We start from the raw sequence: 12,093 nt of genomic DNA on the forward strand, positions 1-12,093 counted from the left end.
CATTCTACAGCAACCTCTGCCGAGGGCAATGAAGCTAGCTCTGAAATTAAGATTGTGGCTCACATTGTTGAAGGCAGAGGAAGCAGGCAGAAGATAGAGCCACTGTAAAAAGAACCCTGTGAAACCACACACTCTAGTATGTGGGTACATTTGCAACTGAAACTGAGGAAGCTTCATTCCACCGATACGTTTGCAGTAATAGCTTTTCAAACCTGTTTGGACTGCCACTGCATGGACTGTTAATACTTGCATGGCTTAAGAATTAGATGAAAGAAATACAGCCAGAGTGGAACAGTGTTGGAAGGTCTTTATTACCTTCCAGAATATCGTTATTGTAACAACTATTTTCCAGCTTCGGGTTCTTCCATTTTACAGCTGACCCAGGAAAAAGCACAACAAATACTTGGAAGCTGCCAAACCTTAACGAGACTAAGCTGACTGCACATTCATGTATGCTGAGCTCTGTGCAGTGAAAACATTGGGTTAAGCAAACAGAAATGCCTTATGCTAGTATTTAAGTGTAAATACAATAACAGTATCTAAACTTACTCAAAAGTAAACAATGTAATTCAAGTTTCTCCTCATGAAGTGTGAAGACTTCAGTGAAAGCAATAATAGTTTACATGGCACATAAAAGAAAACACGAAAAAAGTTACTAGTTGAGAAAACACAATGGAAGATCAGAAATTTGTCCTGCTCCTCTCACTTGTCTGAAGTGACTATTCTGAAAGTAAAAAAAAAAAAAAAAAAAAAAAAAAAAAAAAGTAGGACAAATGGAAAAAAATGTATTTTTAAAACACGAGGAGCCTCAGCATTACAGTCCGCTTGCAGGACTTAGCTGAAAGAAGGGTTTGAGTCTTTATAAGGACTTAGCTGACAGAAGTCAGTTCTTGACATTCAGCTAAACAATGTCTAAGCTATGCTTTTCTACTTCTCATAGTCTGTCATCAAATATTTATATAATTAAATTCAGTACATTTATGAAAAGTAAACAGTACCAGGATGCTGAGTTGTACATATATTGTAGTAACAGAACTTTGATTAGATTACAACTCTTTACAGAGTAATAGAAAATAAAATGTTTCTAAAATTATTAGTGATGAAAATATGATCTTTTGCTCCATCATCCTGCGGACTATAAACAAGCATGTTTATGCCTCAGATATTTACTGTTCACCTTCCTACCTAACAAACTTAGTAATGCTAATTGCATATTTAGCTACAATCTGGAGGATAGATGATCTGAACATTCAGATTGCTGCAGAACACAATGGTATCGGAATTTGCTTGAAAAACATTCACATCCTTATGGAACAAATTTAATAGGAAGTTCAGTGAAGCATTACCTCAAGCTTTTTACTTAAAAAAAAAAAAATAATAATCACACAAAAAAAGAATCTAAATGTCAAGCCCCATACTGGAGGCACATCAAAGCAAATTTTCCATGCTTTTCACAAACTGTCATCTTCAGAACCTTTGCCCAGGTGAAAAACAACAGGAGAGCTCACAGCTCAACCCTGAAGGCTGGTGGAAAAATAATTCATTCAAGAATTCAAAGCCAAAACGAATACACTTGTAAGACTGAAAACTTACTGTCTGCAAATAGACAGAATTAGTTTTATCTTCAGAATGTGAAGGATTGCTCACATCTACAGTAAAGCAATATAAAATAACAGGAATTTATGATCCAAAATCCATCCCTGAAGGGATGTAAAAGAAGTTCCGGTGAAACTTTTAGAAGTATGTCTGTGTAACGTACAATACATGCTTTAGCAAAGAATAGAGAATGATGAGAAAGAATCAGAAAAGAACCACTGAGTAGCAGTGGTTCAGTAATGGACTTCAGTAATTTTGATGTTCACTTCAAAGGAATAATAAAAAACTCAAGGCAAACAGTTCCCAGAGGATTGCTGGCTTAGCAGGAAAACTTCAGAGTGATTCTTAAGAACATACCAGCAGAACTACGTTAGAAGACATTACAAGTTACAAAGTCAACCTCTTGCATGGTGAGAAATGTCAGGATGAAAATAGCCTACAACACTTGATTCAGTTCCCCGTGCAAATATATTATAGTGGGTCAGTTATAAGGCACACCATTTTTACATGCAAATTTACTGAACACAGAAGATTTCTAGTCAAATATATTAGTTAACTGCTTTCTCACTGTTCAAAAAGTGATTGCAACACGACAAATTTCCTTCAAACTTTACTGTAGTAACAGATGTCCTTTATTTGTTCCCTAGTGTTCACATTTTATAACAAAATGTAACCTAAATCCGTCTCCAAAGAGATATTTGATCTCCAGCTGAACCACAATAGATGAATTTTCTGTATCTTTATGAAATTGAGAAAATAAATACACTTATGATCTGTTAAGTGGTTCCAATTAAATTCCAGTTACGAGATGGGAGTTGGACAAAAACTCTCAAGTTGTGTATTTTGAGGGAACCTAGACCCAATCTCTCAGAGAAGTACTGATGCAGTGCTTCAGATACAGCTGCAAGCACTCACACTACACAAATGACAAGATGTCAAATCCAGCATTCAGAAATGAAGACTAAATTAAGGACTTCTTTTTAAAGAGTCTTGTTTGAGCTGTTTGCCAAAAATTCCTGATTGTAAGTAGGAAATATTACAGATCAGTGCCCAAGTACAGCACAGCCTGTCAAACCAAACAGTCTTAACATGAAGATATCACTTTCTCACCCACTGAATGGCTCCTCATCACTCTCTCACAATTGCAGCAACAGTGCAGCTGTGCCTCCTTCCCTGTAAACCCTCAATTCACTCCCAGATCACCCCTCCTTTGGGATTGTGAGGCACTACTGCAGAAAGACACAATCACATAATTCACATCCACAGCACAATGTGAGAGCACATGCAGGTTAGACCAATACTGCCTGAACAGTCCACAGCATTCAAAACTTTTGATACTACAAACTATTTTAATTGTTTTATGTAAGCAAATTATCATTTTCATTAATTAGCATTTATCTGAGACGTATCAATGCCTCCCAGTTCTCCTGAACAATTTCTATGTACACAGCAGCAGCCCACATCCTCTCCTCCATTTGCAACAATTCAATTTTGTACTATTTGTGCAGTCCTAATTTTTAGTTCTCCACTTCCCCTCTTTGTTCTTCAATTTTTCACCCACTTACTCCCAGGCTGCGTGCCCAAATAGCATGACTAACCTTTCTTCTCCAATTATTATTGCCCAATCAGAGTCTGATTACATTAATATCCAAATAAAAACGTCTCTCCCACCACTAGCCTGAGAGGAGGAGTGACGGATTTTCTTCAGTCCCAGTTCTGGTGACTGGACTCAGCTTACCCACACTGATCAGAAGCTTCAGTCCCAGAAGCAGTTGACTACAACTTCACAAAATTTGTAACACGAGTAATTATTTTTATATCAAAACCTCAACAAAAAGAAATATTCTTGTCAAATTCACAATATCCTCTTAGAATAGAGAGGTCATTGTATATTCTCAAGAGTCACAAGAACTTGTTTTTCTCTTGACAGGGACAAACAGCATGCTTTTCTGACCCGTCTTGTCAGCAACACAGTTGAACTTTTCTGGAAAAAACCTTTCTTACATGATCAAAAAATTTTAAATTATGGCATATTTCCCTAAGAAGTATATAGTTACACAAAATGCTACATTAGTTATAATAATGTATATATAGACATGTAATATATAGTGGAAATATTACATTTTGCTTAATTATAAACAAATTAAGTCATACCTGGCAATTTCAATTGAAAATCTGGAGGCAACTCCTATATAATTATAGTGACACTTAAAGTAAAATTTGCTATTAAAGGTTGCAGTGAGGGGAGGGAAAAACAGCCAACTGTGCTTGGGTAGCGTTTGCCATTAAGCAGACTGAGCACCAAAGAAGTTCTGTGGGACAAGCTTTCATCTTTGCATCTAACCTTAGAGCAGTTCTCACATCATGAACTTAGCCCACCTGATGGGTAAGTTTGTCCAAGATTAAAGACAATCAATTCAGTAGCTCAGTCATCAAACTGGGTTTTTAAGTTCTTTTTCAGTTTCTTGTTTCTCTTTCTTTTTAAGGTTAAAATATACTGTCTTACAAAACTTGTGCATTGTTTTAGTGAAAATAAATAGAAAATGAGAAAAGCAGTTTTAAAATTTCCAGCTGAACCTACTTATACCCTCTGCATTTAAGCAATAGCAAAAGATAATTTAAAAAAAAATGTCACCAACTTCAGATTCTATTTTCTACATTCACTTTTTTTTCTGAAGGCCAATTTAAGACCAAAGCAATGCTGCAAACATCTACATGTAACACAAACATTATTACTTCTTTAAAGAGGAGTATGTAAAGCTGATCAAGCTACAAATAAGAAGAAATATAACTGAAAAAGCTTTCTACCAAAAGCATTTTAGAGCAGAACTACACAGTACTGTAATACTGATAAGTGAAAAACCCAAACTTTCAGTATAAGCTTCTTCAGATTTTAGTACATTAAATATCTCAGTAAAAGCTATACAAACTAAGATGTACATAAATAATTTTTTGAATGTGCATAGAGGTAATTTTTTTTTTTCCATTAACAGGAACAGGACATACCAGATAAAATAAGCAGTTCAATAATTTCTGCATCTCCCAGATACGCAGCAGCATGTAAAGGGGTCCTTTTCTCATTATCCTGTGGTAAGAGGGGGGAAAAAAGGTTTTATTCAAAATAAAAACTATGTTTTAGCATTCTGCATGAGTTATGAAAAAACACTGCATAAAAATGCATCTTCCAAATATTACACATTTTATATTTTAGAAAACATTGTTACCCTAAAGATGTTAGCCACATTTGTTGAAAGAAGCACACCTCTCCCTAAGGAACTGTTACACCTATACAGTCAGCTAGCACGTTTTCCTGAGGTACACAGGTTGACAGATACTCATCACACCTGAAGATAAACCTATCAGTTAGAAATCACCACTCACTTGTCTCCAGAAACATGAACTTAAGGCTGTTCTGCATATTTAAAAAAAGGTGCTTCAACTCTATATATATTGGTGTGAAATGCTTTCTTTGGGAAGTTGAAGGTCAACTTCAGCAATTACTTTGAAAATAGAAAATAGGAAAGAAACTGGAGTGAGCAGAGGCAGAAATGTTGAGATTTCAACTGATTTGTTTACTGCAGATGAGCAAAGAGGAGGACGAGATATAGTTCATTTTGCAGAAGCGCTCCAGAAGATAGAGATAAGATCCAGGAACGTGGATAACTCAGGCTGATCTTGTGTCCTTCTGAAGTTACAAATAAGCAAGAACATTAACAGACACAGAATTTAACAAAAACAAGAACAAAAATCAGCCAATTTGCTCTTTAAGGGATGGCTGCTGAAAAACTAGAAAAGAAACCGATCTTCACAGGCATCTGGGATTAAGTTCTTCTTAGATTTCCAAACCATTTTAGTAGAGCTTGAAACACACTGTGAGGTCAAGGGAAGAAGAATCAAGATGACAAGCAATGAATTTTAAGTAGCGAGACATTTCTATTAATTCAATTCTTGTTGACAACTTCAGAAAATTTCATTTTAATTGCCCTTTTATTTGTGAAGATTTGCTCAATCACTGTAATTGGTGAATTCCTATTTGAGAGTTATTAGCATGCAGGAAGAAAACTACAAGAACGAGGCAGGAGAGATCCGATAGCAAAGAGTTACTGTTGGAACATACAAGACAACTTCACAACTCAGCACATTCCAAACTCCACAAAAGAAAACAACAAAAAGCACACACAAGCCCACCTCTCTGAACTGCTTATTCACTGTTTTGTCCCTGCTCAGAAAAAGTTCAAATCACATATTCACCATACTATCAGTGTTTCCTTACTTCATTTTCTGAATTACACAGAGGGGATTCAACACTGAGCAGTACACAACCTGACACTGATGCACCATGAGTAAGCAACTAATAGTACTTATTTGTCATTAACACCACGTAATGCCAGGATGTCTCAACTGTAGATTACAAACTTCTGACAAAAATTAAATAAAAGACAGCTCCTGGCACTGAGGATTTGAAATGCAGGGAGGAGGAAAAAGAAAAGACTGGAAGCACAAGGGAAACATTAATACACACATTAGCCTTGCTGCTCCTCCAGCCCAAAGGAAGGAAACAGTAGCCAGCACTAAAAAGTTTCTTTCCTCTTATCTGGAATCACTGGGGTACTGTATAATAACATGCAATTCCACTTGAGCCTGTTTGATAATGCTAAAGTGCCCACAACCTACAAGTACAAAAATAAGTTTAACGCTTCATTGTCTTCAACTTCACTGTAGAACTAGAGGAAATAAGACTAAGTCATGAATATACCTTTCTGTAGAGAAATATTTTCGTAAGAACACAACCAAAGACCACATACCCCATATCTCAGTGATAAAAGTCGCACAAGTAACCAGTCAAATCTCATCTATCAGAAATCTTTCAATACAAAGGGGCAGAATGAAGTCGCTTGTTTAGAGAAATGTTAACTACCAAGCCTCTAATATATTTTTCTGAAACACCAACGATCCAAATTTCTGGTGAATCCAAGTCATATTTTCCCAAATCCTGCCTCTACTAAAGGGAAAGAGTTGAGTACCATGAAGCCACCAAAGTGCCGAAGCAGCAGTGTCTAAAAACACTCAAACCCAACTCCTGGTTTCATTGAGATGCTCACAGCTCCTCATATCCTGGGCCAAATCCAGAGCTTGGTATTTCAGCAATTCCCAAACCCAGCGTCTATACCAATTTCAAATGTTCTGCAAGTTGAAAACAGTTTGGCCTGACTCCTTCCTCAGTTTCACAGCTGTAAATTTTTATTTTTTTAAATTAACTTGCACGTGGGAGAATTTTCATTTCAGTAAAGAACCATTTTTCAGATTTTCTTATTAAAAAAAAAAAAAACAACAGAAAATCGGCATTCACTAAGATCTCATCAGCATGCACATATCAGCTTCCTTTAAAAAAAATCCAACTTTACTCAATTTAAGTCTTACATTTCATTGGTGAATTTTAATAAATGAAATCAGGATAAAATTAAAGAAAAATTTAAACTTTATATGCAGCTATAATACTGCCAGACAGATCAACTACTTTTTCTTTTAGAAGAGTAATCATTTGAAGGACAAATTTCATCAGCAAATATAAAAATATAAGCATTAAAATCATTACAGCAAGTAAAATTAATCCAGCTTTCAGTTTTAAGAAACAACTATGTAAGCAAACATTTTGCAGCACTGGTACATCATACTAATATAAACCCTGGTACGCAAACGGCCTTAGTGTTGTTTCTTCAATATTAGGAACTTAAATGACACCGAAAGGAACATTTCATAAAAAGAAGTTTTGTACATAAAAGCTACAGAATATCTAACCCTGTTGGTACTTTGCAATTTAAAACACTGCACTATTCCTAGGGTAGCCTTTGGCAATAAAGAAAAATGTTTTTTTCCAATTTAAAAACGTGCAAGGGAAATCAGCATACAACAGCCCTAATGATCCTATGATCTAAGGTTGGAATAAAATACTAAGATCAGGGAGTCCAACCACTGACCCATCTCCACCCATGCCCACTAACCATTTCCCTCAGTGCCATGTCATACTTATTTCTTGAAAACCTTCAGGGATAGAGATTCTATCATCTCACTGGGCAAACCGTTCCAACACCTCACCACTCTTCCTGAGAAGAAATTTTCCCAATCTGAACCTCCTTGATGCACTTGAGACCACTTCCTCTTGTCCTGTGGCTCTTATGTGGAAAAAGAGGCTGACCCCCTCCCTGCCACAGCCTCCTTTCAGGCAGTTGTAGAGAGTGATAAGGTCTCTCCTCATCCTTCTCCAGACTGAATAATCGCACCGCCCTCAGCCTCTCTCCATAAGACTTGGGCTCCAGAACCCTCACAGCTCTGTTGCCTTTCTCTGCACACCTCTGGGGTCTCAATATCATTCTTGTAGTGAGGGGCCCAAAACTGAATACAGTACACAAGCTGCTGCATCATCAGCGCTGAGTACAGAAGGATGACCACTTAATCAGACATAATGTTAGCAAGGAAATTTATTAAAGTAGTTGCAATAGGCAGGTCTTACACAATTCAAAGAAAATGCTGGCATTCCAGCAAAAACTACAAATTTATGTTCCCTCACTTCAAAGTTTAATTCCAGATAGTGGTCAATGCAGTCAAAATAAAAAGCAATTAAAAAGTCCTCGAGAAATGAGTGTTCAGATGACAATTCTATTTCACAAAAATAAATAAATCACATCATAATCTTTATATGCATCTGAATACTGAATAATATTGAAATAATGGGATGACCCCTTTAAAACTAAATTTGGGATAAAATGATGACGACTGTGGAGCACAGAATTTCTTTACAACTCTCTTCTTCTTCAACGAATTTAGAACAAAAGCAATACCTCCTTTGTGACATAGAATATTGGCTTTCACTGTTTCAACAGGTACTTCCACAAAACAAAACAACAGAGAAATTTAAGTTAAACAGATAGCATTCATATCTACCTTTTTTTTTTTTTTTAATATGTATTCTTCCAGATAAATATTATCTTTGTGTGGGTACTATCTCTGCAAGCAACTGAGAGGTAAGCTAGTGAGAAAGAACTTCTGGTAACTCCTAGGTTCACTGATAGTACATATGAACACAAATGTAAAATATATGCAATTCTTTAATAGCATCAAATATTAGAGGGGTCTCTCCCAGTATCAAGTCATCAGTGCTGCACTTCGCTTAACATTCACTAAGATACTCTGCAGATTCTCAGACAGATTTTAGAATCACCCTTTTTAAAAATAGAATGATTACTTATTCTAAATATTTTTTCTTCTTCTACCCAAAATAGAATGCATCTAAATGCTAGGCTTTTATGTTTAAACTTCATAAGACTTAGCTTAGGTACAGAGCTGGGGCCATTGTAATTGGGGATGCTAACTCCTTGGAAGGATGTCCAACAACAAAGCATTAATTATTGTCAACTGAAAGTACTAAAAAAATAAAAATAAATGTAGTACTAGAGTTTCCAAACATGCAAATCTGTAACAACTTCATTTCCCATCTCTATCCTGAGTGTAATTTATCTGTGATTTTTTTTCCTCAGGTTCCCTTTTTTTTTTTTTTTAACTCAATTCTCAGAACACCATTTAAAGTTATTCTGACATTCATAGCTTAACTAGAAGACACAACTTGATGTTGTCATAAAAAATAAATTTCCAACTGATTTTGACTAGCAGTATTTTTACAAGCGAAACTGTATCTTCTCCTCCTATCCCAAACTTGAAATGTGTCTCCAATATAATGAACAAGATATTAAAAAAACCCTCTCTTCTGCATGCTTAAAAACAGGATGAAAGCATACCATTAGCCACAAAAATAAAATATATATTAAACAGCTAACAAAAAAGTATTGCTTGAATCCAGGTAAGTACCATCATAGTTTGAAAAGACTAGATTTGCCACACTGATTTCATTAATTGCTTGAACCACTGCTCATGCTAGTATTTTCATAAACACTTGAATTGCATTCATAAGGAGCATTTCAGAAAGCCCACGCTAAACCTTCGGTAATAAAGGCTTTATCACTAAGCCTTATTGTATTTTAGGACATATCCTCTTTATACCAAATATTAAGACAGAGCAAATCTAGGAAGTTAAAAGAAAAGGCTATTATGTGCATAATGCTAGGGAAACACAAACACTCCTCCCCAAAATTCCATTTTGAAAATCAAAATCAAATACTCAGCAACTGCAGATGGATAATCCAAAGAGCTGCTCAGGTTTTGTAGATAGGGATATTTCAGAAACAGGATGGAGGTTTAGCATGGGCCTGTCCAGACAGATGAAAATGGGATGAACCTACACCAACTGAGTGACACTAAAAGTTATAAAGATTGATCTGATCTACTCTTATTTAGTCACTATAATGGAAGTGATAAGAATTTTGGCTGCAGAAAATTGTTACGCATATCCACATTTCCTCCCTGGGAAAAACAACTTTTTGGTAAGTAACTCAGGCTGTAGCAACAGTGACCGACTGCAATGTGCTCTGTATCAGGATGGGTATCCCTTCCTTTTTTGGCTACTGTGACAGCCCAGGCAATCACCTTACTGTCCCAGTATGACCTGGAGTATACCTGAAGCCTTCAAGAAAAACTGCTCGTCAAACAAGTTTTACCTTCACCTAGAGGAAAGAACTACACTGCTTTGGGCACCCCATTCCACATTATGAGACAAATGGGAGGTGAGGGAAAATAACTCCCATTGTATGGCTTTGCTGCCTGGACATACGTTGCAATCCCTGATAAATCCTCATTCAACTTAATGATTTTGAGCATTTTTTAAAGAAACTTCTGGAATTGAATTTCCAGTTCGAGTTCACAGAGTAGCACTGAAATCCATTGAAAATAATATTCTTCCTATTCAGTTAAGGATTATTTGATTAACTCAAATAACAAATCTAATTAAAGAACTTGTCTTCACTGAACTACTGCACATAGTTCATTCACAAAATCTGATTAAAAAAAAATTCATTCAAAGGTTGGTTCCTTTTTAAAATGCCTGAACAGTAAGAACAATTTAGTGGGAATCATTCAACCTAAGTTTGCACAGAAAAATAAAATCAAGCATTCATACATATATAAAATTGATATATACTATTGGAACATTCAATCACATTCAACTTTCTTTTATTAAAAATTCTTTTTAAAAAATATGTATGGTTGCATAAACTCAGTATTTTTAAAAATAACACCTAGAGATTTTCTTAATGAAGATTGTATGTGCCTTCAAGTCACACAAGCAAACGTGTCAAAGGTTTAGCACTCTCATTCAAAAGGCTACTTGGTCTTCGACATTTCCGCACAGTTGAACAATTTCACGAGATGAGAACAGGAAAAGAGGTAGAAAATCTGCCACTTCAGCTAGTATCGAATCCCAAACTTCATGTACATAACGTGTTAGCAAATGTGATTCTGAATGCTGGTGGGTGCTATATCATTAAAAAGACTGGCAGGAAAGGAAATTGAAGTTCAAAACAATATTGTTAAGTAACAGTCTTTTGGACAACTTTTCAAAAACCTTATTCTTCAAATGTCTGATGTTTTATGTCACAAGACTCTAACTGATGCGATAACAAAATTGTTCACATGTGACTGTAAAGCTGTGGCCACAAACGCTAACACATGAAAAATAAAAAGTGAGTCACATCTTGCACAAGAAACAATTACTAAGATTCAGTCTGATCTATGACTTTGATAGCAGGGTACATAGCCAACTAAGCAATCTATCAGAAAATAAGAGTAAAAATGTCTTGTTTCAAGAAGTAACATCTCCCCTCATACTGCTAACTTCTCCAAAAGCAAAAAAAACCAACACAGTAGTCACATTAGTTTAATATGGTTAAGACATTTAAACCATGAGATTCAGCTCATGAGCATGTCTTGTTTTCAAGGTCATTTTAAGGTATTAAATCTTCAGAAATATAATAATAAAATAGCTGTATTTGGTGGAATGCAGCATTTCCGTTTCATTTGGGTTCTAGAAAAATGTTATTTTTGTCTGTTGATGACAAAAGAAAACACTGAACTTTATTAAAGCAATTCTACTTGGTAACTTGTAGGTAAGTATTTCAGGAGACACATTAAAAAAAAAAAACAACTCAAAACATCTTTATGCCTCTCTCCAAATGTTATGTTTTGAAAGTATGAAGGCAGAGTGCAGGTTTTGTAAGGCTCTTCTTGCTTCCATGATTCTTCTTAGTTAGGTTTCCATGTAAGGAACGACCACAGCTAACGGGAAAAGCTGAACCTTAGTACTTATTCTACGAAAATGTACACAACTGTTTTTGCCCAAATTATGAAGCCTACAACTTGCTGTGAGAGAAGTCAACGATCCATCTGTGTATTGAGTAAGGACATGAATAATTGAGCAGGTTTTGTGAGCTACTCCCATTCCCTTTGAGTTCCAACAACCAAGAATTTGGTCCCATTTATCACTAACAAATGCTATTGAATTCTTCCCCAATATATGGAACAAATAAAGACCTGTTCTCTACCCTTTGATAT

At 35.7% G+C, this 12,093-nt stretch overlaps 1 protein-coding gene across 2 annotated transcripts in view; it reads right to left on the reverse strand.

The window, feature by feature from the left end:
* Positions 1-12,093, reverse strand: part of ANKRD28 (ankyrin repeat domain 28) — a 108,568-nt gene that overhangs the window by 44,207 nt on the left and 52,268 nt on the right. For both annotated transcript variants that reach the window (XM_085226292.1, XM_085226291.1), the window contains exon 3: positions 4,603-4,681. In XM_085226292.1, the coding sequence (XP_085082418.1) occupies positions 4,603-4,681 (79 nt within the window). The remainder of the gene's footprint in view (positions 1-4,602; positions 4,682-12,093) is intronic.

The sequence above is a fragment of the Meleagris gallopavo genome, chromosome 6, assembly GCF_905368555.1.
Source record: "Meleagris gallopavo chromosome 6, MGAL_WU_HG_1.1, whole genome shotgun sequence".
NCBI classification, from domain to species: Eukaryota; Metazoa; Chordata; class Aves; order Galliformes; family Phasianidae; genus Meleagris; species Meleagris gallopavo.